This window comes from Portunus trituberculatus, chromosome 23 (genome assembly GCF_017591435.1).
Source record: "Portunus trituberculatus isolate SZX2019 chromosome 23, ASM1759143v1, whole genome shotgun sequence".
Taxonomy (NCBI): domain Eukaryota; kingdom Metazoa; phylum Arthropoda; class Malacostraca; order Decapoda; family Portunidae; genus Portunus; species Portunus trituberculatus.
Window position 1 is genome coordinate 9,717,975 of NC_059277.1, and position 17,928 is coordinate 9,735,902.

The following is a 17,928-nucleotide window of genomic DNA, read 5'->3' on the forward strand; positions in this document are numbered from 1 at the left end:
TTATCAGTGTAGTGTATGAATTTGTACTTTTCAGATGGCTCTACTAATATTTGCCCATTGACTTTGTGCTAACACAATTTACTTTGAGATGTATTGGTTTGAATAACCCTGATTTTTCTTTGTGAGCTTTCTGTTGGTCATCAGGAATGTTGAAATCTGATGTGGAAATGAAGCTTCTTACATAGATCATTAATTAGTGCACTCATACTCTTATATACTTGATGTGTCACAATTATTATATTATGATTGATGTATTATGGACATTTTTGTTGCAGCTACGTCTTGTCAATCACTGCAATTGTATCAGCACTGTAGTAAATATCCCTTCATCCAATGTATCAGCACATTAGCTTCAGAGGATTACTATTACATTCCATACTCAAGAAATGGCATTACATGTTAGAGGATGTCCTAGATTATTGGTGTAAAAGACATGTTGAGATTCAAGAAGCTGATAGGCATACTGACTGGCTATATACTGTATTGTCTTTGGAATTGATGCACAACCATTGAGTCAAGGGAAGTTGTCCCATTTTTGGTGGTGGTACCTGTATCTTCAGAAGTTTTTAGGATCCAGGATTTATAGTTAGTAGATTAATAACTTGCCTGTCTATTTTTGCAGGTGTCACGAAATATTCAAAAGCAGCAGCAGCAGCAGCAAACCACTGATAACAGCCAAGATAGTAGCAGTGATTCTCAAGTTAGGAAAACATCATTTAATGGAATATGTAATGAGGTAAGGAATGTTGTAAAAGGCCTCTTATTGGCAACTTTTTAAAATCAAGAATCCTGAAAACCTTCACCCCTTTAGTCTGCTAACCACACCAGAAACAACTTTGTCATTTGTCCTCAGTGCTTCACCATCGCAGTTTGTCTCTGCTGTTGATAAATTTCCATTTTTGCTGCACTTATTGGATTGTCTCTGTAACATTGAGGATTGTTATCTTGTAACCATTTTATTATTTTCATACTGAAATATTAGAAAGTTTTGCTTATTGTTATGAATGAGTACAGACTTCTTTTAATTTGTATATTGACATTTATTGATATTTATTTTCAGATAAAGAAATGTGAAGAGGACTCTAATTCTCTACTTTCTAATACTCTCAATGAGAAGAAAGTAACAAGTTTTGAGGGGATCTTACAAAATGGTATCAAAGCTGAAATCGATATCAAGGAAGAGCAAGAACCTAAGGCCAAGAAGAACGTCTTAGCTGACCTCCTAGAAAAGACTGTTGGAGGAGACATTTTGAATGGGGTTGTGGAGCGCGAGTTAAGAATTAGTGATCGAAGCTTAGAGTTTGTTAACAATGGCCAGCAAGTTAAAGTAAATGGTCCTGTCACCAGTAATGGACAGGCTGGAGCAGAAACTGGGCAAGGTGTGAAGAGGCCTGCCACTCCAGACAATACTCCTGCCAAGAGGATAGCCATTGAGGACCCAAGAGCTGGGACAGATAGTCGCATCACATTGTACGTTAGTCAAAATGGAAATGAGAGTGGGGAAGTGATATCTCAAGGACATCAAGTGGTGCTGAGCCAAGGGCAGCAGCTGGCAACCACAAACACCACTGGACCCCAGCAGATGGTAGTGAGCCAGGCTGTGTTGGCCGGGCAACAACAAGGAGCTGCCACACAGACTGTTGTCACCCCTCAAGGACAGGTGATCCTCCAGCGGCCTGCCACTCAGACTGGAATGATTGTTCAGCAGGGTGGTCAGATTATTCAGGGGGCCACTGCTGGACAGGTTATTCAACAAGTTATACAGCAGGGACAGTCAGGACAGCCGCAGAAAGTCATCTTACATCAAGGACAAGTGTTGGGTGGCCAAATGATTCTCTCTCAAAACAGTAGTGGTCAGCACCAAGTACTAGTGCAGGGCGGGAATAATTTTCAGGGACAGGTGATCATGCAAGGTGTGCCGCACTGTCAGGGGCAAGTATTTGTGCAAGGAAACAATACTCCAGGTCAGTTGGTGATGAGTAGTAATCAAGGCCAGACAGTAGTGGTGTCTGGTGGCACTCAAGCACAGCAGCAAGTGGTAGTGTCGAGTGCTCAAGGCCAGGCCATGATAGTAGCTGGAAATCAAGGTCAACCAGTGGTAGTAAGTGGACAGCAAGGTCAGAGTGGCCAAGTTGTGGTGCCTAGTAATGTAAGTGGCACAGTACTGTTGGCTCCTCAGCAGCAAGGATCCACAGCAAAGACCCTCATTATATTGCCCAACCCTAAGATGATAGTGTCAGGGACTCAGCACCAGGGTGCTCAGGGCCAACAGTTGGTGCTACCCCGGCAGGTAGCTGGCCAGCAAGTTGTACAGGTGGTGTCCTCAACTACCACAGGACCAGTGGCTACTGTGTCAACTGCTGTGAGAACTGTGCATGCCAGTGCCCCTGTAGCAGCAGAAACCTGTGCTACCCCTGCCCCTCCCACAGTCCAAATTCAAACTTCTAGTAGTGGTAACAGCAGTGCCAGTGTATCCACATATAGTGCTCAGAATCCAACCACCCTATCTACTGCCATTGCTCCTGCCCCAGCTGGTCCCACAGCTGTTCCAGTGACACAGACTTCAGTGAGTCAGGGGCCTCAGACTCCCCATATCCCAGCCCCACAGGTGCTCTCCTCTGGTGTAGCAAGACGGCAGGGCAAACCCAGTGGTTTACAGTATTTATGTGAGTGGCGGGGATGTAACCAGGTATTCACCAGTGCAGCTCAAGTGTACCACCATGCCTGCAAGATCCACTGCCCTCCACACATAGCAGAGATCCAATGCGGCTGGGCAGGCTGTGACCCCATGGTGAGACGCCGGTTTAGTGCCATGACTCACCTCCACGACCGGCACTGTAATGAGCAGGTGAGGATCCCAAGGCTTTGTTGATTCCATTTGACATTAAATTCAAGGCAGCTTTTCAGTAGCTATATTCCAAGTGTACATTGTTTATGTACTTCATATTTTTTTTATTCATTTGTTTTGTTTTCATATGAATTTATTTATCCTGTTTACATATACATTATTTTGTATGTCCCTATTTTGTAGTTTTCATTGATGCTGATGAATGTATTATTTACAAAGAAGTAGAATGGAAATTAATTAAATACCATCTTAGCAAGACCATTCAATAAAACACTAATATTCACAATAACTTCAGTATAGAATAGTGCTTCAGTTGTTTAATGGGAATCAGCATGGGTGGAGTTTTTGTCTGTTTTATCTCCTCCACTTGCCCCGTGCCCTTCAGACCCTTTTGAAAGGGTACTGCTAGCTCTGTCAGACTTTCACTGCTTGAAGAACTCGCCTTGTGTTTGAATTCTACTATCGATTGAAAAATTAAAACATTTTATTTATTTATTTACTTTTATTTTATTTATTTTTTTTTTGTTTAATTATTTTTTTTCATTATTTATATATTTATTATAATTATTATTTATTTTTTTAATTTTACTTTTTATTTATTTATTTATTTTTTTTTTTTTTTATTTATTTATTTTTTTTTATTTATTTATTTATTTATTTATTTATTTATTTATTTATTTTTTTTTTTTTTCTGACATGATACCACACAACACTCTGTCAGACATTCTCTGGCCAATGGTGAGGGCTTACAAGACAGATATAGATTCTTGTAGTTTTCCAAAAATGTAATAATTTCATACATGGATGGGAATTTCTTCCTCATATCAATTTGATTTATATATTCTTTATTAATGCTGGTAAATTCTTAGTGGAGATCAAATGTTTTCCATCTTCATCCATTTTTGGTGGGTTGACAGTTTTCCAAAATACCTTACATCATTGTCATTGAAGTGAAAGGTTGTTGTTCTTCAAGATGTGTTGTTGTGGCAGATGTGGCATTAGTAGAAAGCTGTGGCTCTTGAGGAGTAGCTGGATGAATGGCTCAGTAGACTGTGGTGTTTGTGTGGGGAAGTGTGAGGGCAGCAATGAAGGTAGGCTGAAGGTTGGTTTATCTTGAGCTTTGTGCCTTTGCAAATTGTATAGCTTCCACTCAACCATTAAGTCACTTTATATCTTCATCTCTTCAGTACAGAGGTGAAAGGAAAAGAAATAGTAGAAGGCTGAGGTACAAATCCTTGTCTTTTGTTCCTTGGTGACAGACTGGAACAAACCTCATTGTGTGACATAGGCATACTATACCAGTAGATATCTTATGAGCTTTCTTTATGCATTCTTTAACAGAAAATTAACACCTTAACGTCTTTATACAAATGATATGTGATACAAGTAACAGGTAGGAGAGTTAGGTAGATAAGAACATAAGTCATAATTCTCACTTGTGCATAGCTATAATTTTTAGCCACATTCTCTCCCTCTTTTGCCTAAAATGAATAGAAGACTACTTGAGTTTTAACTTGTATTTCACAATTTTTGGCAGCTGCTTCAAATTCTTGCTGTGAGACGATCCCAGCTAGCCAGCACAGGCAAAACCGAAATACCAGTCCCACAGACGCCACCTCCACACCCAGGTTATGCCCCAAATGCAGCCTTCCATGCTATCAAGAGGCATGCCCTTGAGGTTATTAATCAGAGAGATGCAGTGGTAAGTACATGAGTACAAAGCTTTTGTTTGTCATTTTCTTTTGATACATGTCTTCTTGTATGGTTTCCTGTTTAAGCACAATGCTTAGATTTACAGTGGTACCTCTAGATACGAAAGCTTCTGTATACAAAAATTTCATTTTACGAAATGATATGCGAAGGTTTTTTCGCTTCATATTACAAAAAATTACTCAGCATATGAAATATACAAAACAAAACTCGAAATTCCTGCGTGCAGAAAATTTTAAAATTCTTACCATTTAGAAACTGAAAAAAAATAAATAAATAAATACCGTATTTTACGGCTTGCAAGACGCTGCATCTTAGAAGACGCACCCTAATATTTGAAAGAAATTTATAAGAAAAAAAAGTCATTCTCGTACAAGAACACATTCACCATATACCCGACCACTGAACACAAAAACATCAGAAGCAAGGAGTCTGCAAGACACTATTGTTTCACCACTCATTACAAATTTGCTGGAGCACTCACCACAAATTTAAAACTATGTAAATAAAAACACCATAGGTAAATACGTATACACAGTGAAACAGTCCATCTCTTTGTGTTTTAGTGGCGGGCGACGGCACGTATTGGACATATTGTTTACGTTACGGAATCACTTGTCCGATCGCCAAAACTAAACGCGTCAGTGCTGCAGTTCGTATGTATTTTATTTTGCAATCGTGCTTCACAGGCTTTAACATTGTGATTATAATTCACAAGTGGAGTTTTGACTCTTGCTTGAACGAGTAAGCCATTTGGATATTCTATTAATAAGAGTATAAAGCCATCTGGCATGTGTGTGCATTCATGTGCATGTACGTGTGTGTTTTTGTGTTGCTATGAGACAAGGGAGCGTGCCATTTTCTCCATATGCCGAGTAGGCTGCAGGAATTATTATAGTATTGGAAATACTTGTAACAGCTAATAATAATAATTTTGAGTGTTTCGTAAAGTTAAGTGTTAATGTTTCCTGCCATTTTCTATATTTTATGCCATTTGCCCTCCTCCTCTGCCGCCACTTTCGCTTTCGGACATCGCCACACTTGAAAGGCAAGGTTCCACATTTTCGTATTATTATTTTTCGTTTATTGCATTATGTTCTATTATCTACTTCATTTACAGGTATTAACAGTTAGGTTAGGTATATTGAATGATTCAAATGTATTTGGCTCTTATTTCATTCTGGTTTTACCCTTTTTATAAAATTTAATGTGGTGGTTTCGTAGAGCTTGGAACGAATTAGGCGATTTACATGTAAAACGCAACTCATTATATGAAAAAGTCATGATACGAAAGCCACTCTGGAACTAATTAATTTCGTATCTTGAGATACCACTGTATTTGCCTCACCAGTTTGATGGATATCCTAGTTTACTACACAACTGGTTACTTTAATGTTATTTAGCTGCTGGTTGGAATTTAACTTACTGCATGCCAAGTGGATTTATATTGTATTTGCTCTGGGATAGTGAATCCACTCAAACTAGATCCTACTCATCATTGTGGATTGTTATACTTTAATTTAGGTAATTCTCATTGCCATTAGTTTCCTTCTCAGAATGATAGTTCTGACAACTGGCTTCATAAAGATGTTTTAATAACTGTCTGAAACCATATGCCACTTTAACATCAGTTTGAATGTAATGTCTCTGTGTCTGTCTTTCTTGCTTCCTCCAAAATACATTTTCTCTCTCTCTCTCTCTCTCTCTCTCTCTCTCTCTCTCTCTCTCTCTCTCTCTCTCTCTCTCTCTCTCTCTCTCTCTCTCCAGGAAAAAGAGGGACCGGTAACAAAAAGTATCCGATTGACTGCGGCGCTTATCCTGAGGAACCTAGTCATATACTCCAATACTGGAAAGAAGTAAGTGTGTGGCAGCCAGCTCATTGTTAGTGTAGGAGAGTAGAAAATAGTTTTAGTTTGTCAGTATTTCATCATATCAAAGATATGTTTACCAAAGTTGTGTTGCTGTGAGTCACTCCACAGTAATATATCATTACTTCTCCATTTGACAGGCTGTTGCGGGGATACGAGTCAGAACTAGCCAACGTTGCCCTCAGCACAATGGAATCCTCACGAACGGTAGCGCAGATCCTATACGACATCGGCCTTCCTGACCACCAGGGCTTATAGGCAAACTTGAATCCTTGCTGAGGACTCCTGAAGCAATCCAACCTTCTTGGTAGCTGTATGAGGGATTCAAAACTAAGACTCCCCAGAACTCTTCCCTAGCAGATGAAGAAGTGAACAAAAGGAGAGTGAGTGTTCTTACAAATGCTGTAGAGCAAACTCAAGTGTAGTCCACGTAGAACTTTTTCATCTGCGACTGATATGTGATGTGAGGTCGGTGAGAGCGTCGAGTCTTTTGTGTGAACTAGGCGCATTGCTAGTGCAATTACAAAGCTTCAAAATTGAGACGAGTGTTAGCTGAAAAAATGAGTCTCGTGAGGTATTTATGTTGTGCCAGTGATCAGGTGAAAGGTTTGTGTTCTTGCTTTTTGGAGACCTGCCTTGTAGATGTTTCCTTTTTTCAGGTTCTTTTGGCATTTAGGTACATTGTATAGAAGTACTTCTGTTTTTACTATTTATTTTATTGACATTTTGTTTCCCTTAAGTTCGAGCTTGTTTAGCCAGTGTTGCAGTGTAGATACTGCAGTAGTTGGGTACTTTGTTTTAATGAGTAATCTCAAATGGCTATGATTCTAGACCAGTTAAGCATAAATGATGGATCTGTAAGCACAATTTTGTAAATTTTGTACACAGTGTATAAATAATATTAACTTCTGTACATGTAGACTAATAATAGAGATTGTTTCTTCTGCTGAAAGCAAGTTAAAGACAAGTTTCCTCCAGTCCACAGTCTTGAGAGAGGCAGCTGAGGGTGGTGCAAGGGATCCTGTGGAGTGTGCTGGCACTCATTGGGATCCCTATACAACAAGGGCAAGTTCTTGGAAGGAAAAATGTTGTGATACCAAATATATAATCTTGTTTTTATAGAAAAAATGAAGTACACGGAAAGCTAATTCTATTTTCTATCATTATTTGTAGAATTATAGATAGTAGTATATTATTTTTTACCAGTTTGACATGTATGATGTAGATAATGGGCAGTGAATAATGATTTTTATGAATAATTTCTATAAAAGAGAAGCATATACTCCGTGCATCAAAATGTCCCTTAGTTTTATGTGTATGTAAATGGGAGATGGGGAAGCATTGTGGTCAAGATTGCCCTTCACTTGAAAGTCACTATATAAACTGTACCTGAGTCTCATTTACTTTGTACACATGTTCACATTGTTGTTTTGACATTTAGGTGTTATTTTCAGGTTGGGACATTTGGTAGCATCCAGGCTGCATCAGCCATGTTGTGAAGTACATAGGCAGGTACTTGAAACTGAGGGAAGGGGAAAAGAGCACCAGGCCTTACTGAAGATGGTTTAGTCCACCCAACACTGCTGCTGCCATGGTCTAATCTGATCTTTGTTATTTATTTAGTAATTAACTTGCACTTAGATGAGTTTGTGTGTGTATGTGTGTGTGCTTGTGTGTGTGTGCATGCATGTGTACATGTGTGTATGTGTGTGTGTGTAAGTGAAGGGAATGTTTTTGTACATGGTGATTGTCTCACAAGCTCCACATCCCAGTGGTACCTTTGCATCATATGACACATGTTGGTGGGCACAAACTATTATACGTCCAATCAGTCCTCCTTAGCCAGGTAATACCTGACTAATGGTTGTGTATCTTCTCCAGCTCCCTGACAGGTGGTACCAAGTGCAGTGGGCATGGTGGCAGTAGGCTCCTCTCTCCCACTTTCTTTACCATTCCCAGTTGAACTTATTCCTCCCTTCCCACCACCCACACCCAAACCAATCTTTGTTTTTCTTTTTTTCCACCTTTACTGTTCAAACCACTGATGCACTGAGCTGTGTCTTCTGTTACAACAACTCGCCAGACATCATTATAATTTTTTTAATAAAATATTGTAAATGTTATGTAATATTTCATTAATGAATCATGAGGTAGATTTTACTTTTATTTCAGTATAGCTGGTATGACACTGCCAGCTTTAAGTGACAGTCTTAAAATACCATGAAGTATTTTCTTTCTTGTGTTGAATGAAGTATTTACTGTGGCATTGTTGATTCACACTGTTACTGATGTCGCTCACCCGTCAAAATTCACTTAATGTAACATTAAATCATGTGGTCTACGAAGGTTACAAGGAACTATTATTAATGTTTTTGTAAATAGTTTTATACATACATTTCAAAATATAGAAGGAAATAGAAATCATTGATTACTTTCCACTTGGACTTTTCATAGGGTTGTGTCACCACCAGAGGGAATCTTCCATCACATTTTATGGCACAAAATGCCCCACACTTTTGGTAAGCAAGTGAAGGAAAATTAAACTAGTCACCAAAGGAGATACATTCTTATGTACACAGTGTTGAAGTTGAAGAACTTTGATAGAAAATGTCAAGACTTGAGCATTAAACAATTTAGATAATGACTGATGTAATGCACTATACTACACAAATTAAACAAGAAAGTGGGTAGGGATGATTAAACTAATACAGTTGACAGTGGCAGAATATCACATTAAAGATCTATGGAGAAAGTGAAGTAGACACACTGGAATGAACATTTCTTTTAGTATACTTTATATTGTCACTTTTTTATGCAACAGAAAGCAGATTAAATTCCATTCTAAAACAACAGTCACATATTTTATACATGGCTTTAAACAACTAGATGCAGTAAGTTTTAACTGTAGTTATGAGTTTATTTGTTTGGTCGTTTTATATGAGTATGTAGGTTTTTAAGAGGCTGTCACTGAAATGGTGATTTCACATATCAATTATCCCTAAATTTTGAAGTGTGTTTCACAGACAAAACAGTTTATTAATGGTTCTTGGATCTCGGTAAACTGATGAATTTGTAAGGTGTTAGCAAGGGCTCTGTATGAATGTGATAGTACTTCATATGTCTGAAAAGTTTCCCTAGCATTATGTTAGGATTATTGTGGTCTTGTAGTGGAATATCACTTCTCACAATCCATAGGCTCAGGGTACTGGCTAGGAACCTTGAGGGCGGCCTCATGTAAACGATGAAGATGCTCCAGACACTGCTTCTCATCATCCTCAGCAAGTAGTGTGGTGCTGCTCTTCCGGCGGTACTTCAGCTTTTGACTCAAGTGTTTGAAACCTCTTTTTCTTGCCCAGTCAGCAGGAGTCCGGCCAGAGTCATCCTCAGCTTGTTGATTACTGCCTCGTCGAATTAGGAGGTTACACGTGAGCTCCTTACCCTTGGAGGCTGCTCGGTGTAGAGGTGTCATGCCTGACTGAGAAACAGCCTCTAATGGTGCTCCACATTCCAGCAAAATTTTCACCACCCGGTTGTGCCCTGCTTGGGCAGCAACGTGCAGTGATGTGTTGCCAACCACATCTCTTAAATTGATATCTGCACCAGCAGCCAGAAGCAGTCGCACAATGAGGTCGTGGCCATGGTGAGCAGCTCTGTGCAGGACTGAGGCACGGGCAGGCCAGTGCAGGGCCAGAGGCAGCAGTGTGTTGGGTGATGCACCTTGTCTCAGGCAGTCATCCACTGTGCCTGCACATCCAATCTCTATCCCTTGTATCATTCTTACTGCCACAGGGATATCATTGGAAGGAGTCTCCACCTTCGTTCCTACACCAGAATCACGCCGAATTTCTCGTGGAGCTCCAGATACAAGACCTATGTACCCCAGTTGATTTGCTACATCATAGGCAGTTTCTCCGACTTTGTTTTGTAGAAACATGTCTGCATTGAAACGTAACAAAGTCTGGGCAACCTCCACATGGCCATGAGCTAGTGCCATTTGCAATGGCGTGACTCCCGAACGATTGATAGCATCAACGAAGGCACCACTGTGTACCAGCTGAACAATGGCTTCCCCATAACCGCCACGAGCCGCCAGGTGAAGTGGACTGTTGCCTAGGTCTGTGCGCCCATCCACATCAGCCCCTGCTGCTAGTAGGGCTTGCAACACGTACAAGGCGCCATCCCTGGTGGCCCGAAGGAGTGCTGGGCTGCTGCCACACTTCACATTAGGATCTGCACCAAGCTTCAGCACCACTCTCACTTTCTCAGCATCATGATGTGAAACTGCCTTGACCAAAGATTTGTTCAGCTCCTCTTGGGACAAATTACTTTCTTTCATCACTTCATTGTCATGAGACTCCTCCCATTCATTGTTGTAACACTGATCAACAGCAACCATCAGGCACTTCCGTAGCATGTCCTGACTAAAACTTGGCCTCTTGCTGCCCCTTCTGCTACTTGGATGATCGAGGCTCACATTCCTGCTCCTTGTCCAGTGACCACTGGCCTTCCGAGAGCTGCACTTCCTCTCTGCTTGGCTTATCGGGGGACTTTTAGCTCCTGCGTCTTCTGTACTTGTTTGGCGACTGACAGACGCTGGCTTGGTTTTTGGAGGGATTGGTGGGAGACTTTCCACGAGTGGAGGAACCTCAATAGTGTCCTCTTGGATAGGTGTTTGGTCAGGGATAGGGCTAGCCTGATGTGGGCTGGGTGGGTAGGAGTGCAGGTGTACCGTTTTACCTCCATGTCGAGCCATCAGGTTGTCTGTTTTGAGCCGCATGAGTGTGTCAACGTGAAGCAATGAACTTTGTTGCGTCTCTTTATCTGTGTACAGCAGGTCACGGGCTGAGATCTTTCGTTGTGGTGACGCGTTGGAGTACGACAGAGGTCTAAGCATAGCTTCACCACCTTTATATATAGGCAGTGATGTATTCTCAAGAGCTGTGGCTAAACAAAACCGTGCCCCGACACCATGTGACACAGAAGGATTTTTTACATTATCTTCGTTTTGTTTTCCCACCTCTCTGGATGCTTGACATTTAGTGTTGCTTGCGGTCGCAGAATGTATGGTGGGTGGTGTCGAATGCTGTTCTGGTGACACTAATGGGTCCTGGGACTCTGCAGCATTTTTATCACCTTTATGTTTTTTGTTTTTTCCAAACTCTAGGGACACTTTGTTGAGCGATGCAATGTGCTTTCGGAGGTCAATAGCAGTGGAGTCTTCCCTGTGTCGTGAAGGAGAAGGCACGCTGCCGAGGTCTGGAGATTTGTTGTCACTTTCGGGAGAGAGAACCTTCTGATCAGTGTATCCATTCATGAAATTAAAAGAAGTCACACCTTGCTTAGTCTGAGTATCTTGAGTGATGACTGTTGCTTCCCTGATCCGTATTTTTATTTCATTTGGCTCGGCAGTAGACAAGACATTGCTGTGGCATTTTTCGGAAGTAATCTCCATCTCGTCCCCTGATGGTGCATTATGATGATTTCCATCATTATCATCATATTCATAGTCATCTTCATTATTTTCTATGGTGTCTAGGAAAGTTGATTTATGATCAGTACAGTCTGGCGCGTCTTGTAATTGGTAAGGAACACTGATTTTAAATTCAACATTAATTAAACTTTGTCTAGGGCTGGCACGCGTGTCTTGGGTCACATTGATTGTGCTGTTCACATGTACGTTTTCTCTTCCTTGGTATGTACTAACTGTTTCCTCCTCCATGCCCACGTCAAAATGATTCTGTGAAGCATGTTGAGTAGTGACAGTAGGAGTGATGGTTTTACTGTGAGGAATAGTGGTAGTGCTGGTGAGGTGGGGGCTGGTGTTCGAAGTAACCTTGACACTTTCAGCAGATAAGGTTGTTGAAGTAGAAACGACTGTCGGGATTCTGTTGTCTTTCTTCTCACTGGGAACACTGTCAGTGTCTTTCTTTCGACGCTTGATAACGAACTCGAATCCACTAGCACTATTTACTTGGTTGCCTCTTGTGGGAATAGCATCGCTGTCCTCAGACATTTTTCTCTGCTTTGGAGGTTTGATGTAACTCTGGATTGGTTTATTGAAAGCTGGCAGAGAAGCCTTGTCTTGTTCATTTTCTTGAAATGAACTTTTTCGTACATAAAGAAAATCCTGCGTGCGTTTGACGATAAGCTTGACGTGGGTGCTGCGCACTCTGGGACCCTTGGCGTACGTGGTTTTCTTTCCTGCTGAGCGCTGCACCAAACTCTGGAGTCTGTCCTGCAGACCTAAGCTGGGCCTATCGATCTTGCATACTTTATCGTTAGAAAGCATTTGGACAATCTTCCGGGTTTCTTCCTTCAGGCTGCTTTCCGTTTGTTTCTGAGGGATGAAATCCATAAGGAAGCGGCGTGCCTGGGGTTTTTGGTTGTCTAGAGATTCTGACAGACCTGTTGCACAAAATCCTGCATTACTTACTGCTCCCCCATTTGCTCTAATAAATTTTCCTACCTCTGTGAATTTTTGTGGTGGCGGATGGTGTTCCCCATTATTGCTTGTGTCTTGAAAGTGAAAAAAATCATGGCCTTGTCCCGTGTCCTCAATCCACGTGATATTGGTATTTCTGTAGTCTCCATAGCTTGGCGTGACATCGGTCCCGTTATGGTCGTATTTGCCAACACCCTGCCACTGGCCCTCGTTACAAACGTTGACGCTAGTGGCTGGTGTCTCAGGTGCGTCATGAAACTGTTCACTCGTACCATCTTGGGCAAGCATGGGTGGCACTCGATTCACTGGCATCTGGTCAGCAGCGTCAAAGAACACTTCCGGGGAGCTGGAGCCACTGGTGGGTGTAACCGAGTGAGGCGAGGCGACGCCGGGCTGCAAGAACTCTTGGAATGTTGGACTCGCTGTTGACATGTTCAGTCTGTCCCTCGCGATGAGCCAAAAGTCCGGCGGTTAATGTAGCGGTGACAGTCACTTACGGAGGCACCCACGAAGATCGTTGAGTATTGCCTCTGAAACAGTACACTTTACCTCGTGCCAGCCACAAAGGAACGAGGAACGCCGGACGGGGTTGAGGAGAGAGATAATATAGATGTATTCAATGATCAAGGAAGGCTGTCATAGTTTCCACCCCTGACAATGGCGCTGGCAAATGGAGAACAAGCGAAGGTTTCCGCCGCAACTCCAATCGTCCCACCGCTGTGCTAGGTGTGTCACTTGCCGCTCTGAACATGGCTTCAAAGATGGCAAGATTTGAGTTCTAATAAATCATTTTGTTATCGTAAAGTTTGTCACTTCAGTGAAAATACTTTCAACACCAGAAGACCTCTCCCTCCCTTGTGTTTGTCTTCTCGACTTCAAGGGACAGGCGGCGCCGAAAGAGCGGCAGTCAGCCCCTCCTCAGCACGGCGAGAGGCAGACTGACCCGGTACGTTTATAAGCCGCCTTTCGTGTATCATCCCTACCCTCCTCTCATTTGTCACCCCTTACCTCCCCTCACCTACCCTCCCTCTCCTGTCACGTCGTGTTCTTTCCACCCTTCCTGCCCTCTCAACACCATGTCACTCTCTCCTCTTTAATTAAATCTCTCACTGGTGACCCTTTCTCAATCACTGCCTGAGGCATTTGCACTACGCACATGTGTTTACCCTCATGTCAAATTTCTTGTAAAGATATTTAACAGCTGTAAGCAAATGTATAGATTAAAAAGAAACTTTCCGTCACATCTCAGGAAAATGTACGAGCGCCGCTAATAACAGATCCTTGAAGCAGGAGTAACTGATCTTACTGATGACTTCACCTGGTTACACCTCCATACCTTCCACGTCAGGACGAGAGGAAAATAAAGAGAGAAGAGAGATGCGACCTTGATATAACAACGTCTGTGGCACTTAATGTCCGTGAGGTATTTCTGCAAAGGCCCCGCGAGACATTATTGAAAAGAGGGAGGGGAAGTGGGCGGGACGTAGTTATTATTAGCATTGGGGAGTGGGGAGGGGAGGAGGTGATCTTACGTTATGCCAGGACTGTCTGCTAAATCGAGGGTGCCAACTATCCTGTTATTGGTACTACTTTTACACAGAGAGACGGGATCACCTGGACACACCTGGTACGTTTTGCCCTCACCGGCATATAATATAATGAGTGATTTATTTAGCTTCACTGTCTTGCCAAGGTACAGTACAGCCAAGGTCAGTTAGTATGGCGGACACACTCCTTTACACTGTACCAAAGCTTTTCCTTAATAATGGTCCTCTGTGATGAGTTCAGAGTGTTTCAGTTATAGGGACACGAATTTCTAAGCATATTATTGTTGATCATAAACGTTTAGCGCCTTAAGTACTGGGACGCATTTTTACCTTGAGTTTTAGATATAATTAGACGATTTTATTTTTATTAGGAAGGGTCTACGGAGGTCAGAAGATTAATGGCCACAGTCTTCACTATTTCAACCCCCACATAAGTTTCTAAAGCTGTATAAAATCACCAAATAGTAAGCAGAATGAATATAGAAACGCGTCATAGTACTATAGGGGTTAAGTAAAATTATTTGTAATAATAGTGATAAGTATAGCGTCCTCATAGACGTGATTCCTATTGATGACACAAAATTCTTGTTTAATCATTACTAGAAGTTAAAAAAAACATAAATAAAAAAATAAAAACGCACTCTCACTCAGTTTTACCAGTAGACTGCGATGCTAAGACGCTGACCGAAACGTTGGAGTGTCATTCGTAGTTGTTGCTTCAGACCCAAACTATTCGATTCATTTACCTTTGTGACGTAGATAATGCTTTGAGTCCTTGGTCTGATGGGAGTCGACATTGTTAGAATAATCAAGATACAGTCTCCCTTATTAGACTTTCCAAAACTCAGAGGTGATTAATTGAATTCTCTCTCTCTCTCTCTCTCTCTCTCTCTCTCTCTCTCTCTCTCTCTCTCTCTCTCTCTCTCTCTCGTCGACGATACAGAATCTACAGAATCCTTGTTAGAATATCGCGAGGATCATGAAAATACTTCTAAAATTCACATTGATCTCCATGAAAGCCAGTTTAAAAGTGACCGAGATTAGAATTCATAATGTTTGCGAATTAATCTCTCAGATGGAATGGTGGATGACTGGAACGGACTAGTAACTATATAGGTTGTTAATATTGGTACGAAAAGAAGATATAATTTCCATTTTTAGCAACATAATTTCACATTTCCAAATAATTTTACTCTTTAATTTTACACGACTTGACCATCAGAGAGAGAGAGAGAGAGAGAAAATCCAATTAATCACCTCTGAGAGAGGCGAAAAGTGCTAATACAAGATGCTATAAATAACGTGAAATAAACTATAGTAATTATTTATGTTACCTTGCCCTAGTTAGTTAAGCTGTTAGCAGACGTCATGGAGCTCAGCAGGCCTCTCATGTTATCGGGCTCAGGGCCAGCAAAAACAGGGCACCAGTGTATGGAGTTGAATCAGTCGGGCATTGCTAGCGTTGTGTGGGTGCCAGGACCAAAATAATACGAGTTACTGGCTCATTGACGCAGGAGACTTCCGGTATGAGATGTGGTAGTAATTATATAGCTATGTGTGTGTTTTTTGTCCTACCCCACTTCTCTCTCTCTCTCTCTCTCTCTCTCTCTCTCTCTCTCTCTCTCTCTCTCTCTCTCTCTCTCTCTCTCTCTCTCTCTCTCTCTCTTCTATATATATATATATATATATATATATATATATATATATATATATATATATATATATATATATATATATATATATATATATATATATATATATATATATATATATATATATATATATATATATATATATATATATATATATATATATATATATATATATATATATATATATATATATATATATATATATATATATATATATATATATATATATATCTTTGAATGTATTTATAATAAGATCCATATAAAAGTTCCGGCTTAATGGACTTGGCCTGTACTATGAAAATATGTGTAACAGTAGATTGGCCAATAAAGATATCAATCTCTCTCTCTCTCTCTCTCTCTCTCTCTCTCTCTCTCTCTCTCTCTCTCTCTCTCTCTCTCTCTCTCTCTCCTTGTTAACATTTGATTCTCTTGAGATATTCTAAACGAATAACTATGACTCTTACGGGGCAGGTCTCAGCTACCAAGGCTTACAACGAATATATGAACGATGTGATTGGCGACAGCTTACTGAAGGACACAAAAAAGTTTTCGTCATATGTTAGATCGTAGAAACGAGATGTTCTGGGTATCCCAACCCTAAGGGATGAAGAAAAGCTATATGTCAGTGATCAACAAAAAGCAGAGGTACTAAACAAGCATTTTTCATCTGTGTTTACTCAAGAAAACCAAGCCTCCACTCCCTCTCATCCACGACCTAGTCATCAGTGAAAATGGAGTAGTGACACAGCTACAGAATCTCAAAGCAAATAAATCAAGTGGTCTGGATTAAATACCAGCAAGGATGCTGAAGGAGTATGGTGAGGAATGCGAACCAATGCTGACTCATATCAAGCAGCTAGCAGTCTTACAACATCGGAAGGCTTCCTGGGGACTGCATGGAACAAAGTTAGAGTAGTTGCCATATATGAGAAAGGAAAGAAATGTCACCCTTCCAACTACCGACCAATATCACTAACATGTATATGTTGCAGAACCATGGAACACATTGTTTTCAGCCACTTAGCAAAGCACCTGGCAGAAAATAAGATCCTGCTCAATGAACAACATGTATTATCACCGCATCCAAAGGGGTCTGCGCGACGATAAGGAAATACGTAAACTAGCATAAGTAAATTGTATGTTAGTTAAGGTTTTAATGCTAAGAACCAAAACTGAAGAGATGCCACTAGAGCATAGTGAAGTAACGAGTAAGGGTAGAGACAGGCTTGATGATGGTAGGGCAAAGGAAGAGATGCGAGGATGTTTACAGTGGAAATTGCTGAGTCTTGTAGCGATGATCGCTACAAGCATTCTGGTCCAGCAAGGAGAGAGAAGTAAACACGATGATTGCTCAGAGTGATCTGGTTCACCTTAGAGAGGCGTACAGGAGGGGGATTGTCGTCTTGAAGGTACGTTGTCTTCAGGTGGTTGATGGAGATCCAGTCGCTGCTGCCCTTAATGTGCAATAAGAAAGCCTTTTTCTTTCTTGTAACGACCTCATAGGGGCCAGAATAGGGAGGGGTAAGGTGGTGTGTGCGCATCTCTGCAAAGAAAGACATGTTTAGTTTTAAATAAATCTCTAGGTATATACCGGTGGTCAAGGAACTTGTAGGTCTGCTTACATGGAGCGAATTGCCCGACGATACCTCTGAAGTGGCTGATATCAGTTGTTGTAGGGGGGTCAGGGAAGAATTCGCCAGGCACCACGAGGGGATCACGAAACACCTTCTCGGCAGTGGAGACGTTGAGGCCCTCTTTTGGAGCAGTCCGAAGAGTTGGTGCAACATGACATCATGGCCGCTTTGAGGGTTCTATGGAGACGTTCCACCATGCCGTTGGCTTCAGGGTTGTAGGTCGTCGT

General features: G+C 41.3%; 2 protein-coding genes across 5 annotated transcripts in view; one reads left to right on the forward strand and one right to left on the reverse strand.

Annotated features, from left to right (window-relative positions):
* LOC123507825 (AT-rich interactive domain-containing protein 2-like) overlaps positions 1-8,549 on the forward strand; it is a 47,693-nt gene extending 39,144 nt beyond the window's left edge. For 3 of the 4 annotated variants that reach the window (XM_045261041.1, XM_045261043.1, XM_045261042.1), the window contains 5 exons: positions 623-736; positions 1,061-2,848; positions 4,386-4,550; positions 6,326-6,414; positions 6,567-8,549. In XM_045261041.1, the coding sequence (XP_045116976.1) occupies positions 623-736; positions 1,061-2,848; positions 4,386-4,550; positions 6,326-6,414; positions 6,567-6,684 (2,274 nt within the window). In that variant the 3' untranslated portion in view covers positions 6,685-8,549. The remainder of the gene's footprint in view (positions 1-622; positions 737-1,060; positions 2,849-4,385; positions 4,551-6,325; positions 6,415-6,566) is intronic. The other variant, XR_006675794.1, reaches the window with a different exon arrangement.
* A 428-nt stretch (positions 8,550-8,977) lies between these two features.
* LOC123507826 lies at positions 8,978-13,809 on the reverse strand. Its single transcript, XM_045261044.1, has one exon. It carries the CDS (start codon positions 13,298-13,300, stop codon positions 9,602-9,604), a length of 3,699 nt encoding a protein of 1,232 aa, XP_045116979.1. The 5' UTR covers positions 13,301-13,809; the 3' UTR covers positions 8,978-9,601.
* Positions 13,810-17,928: the final 4,119 nt, after the last annotated feature.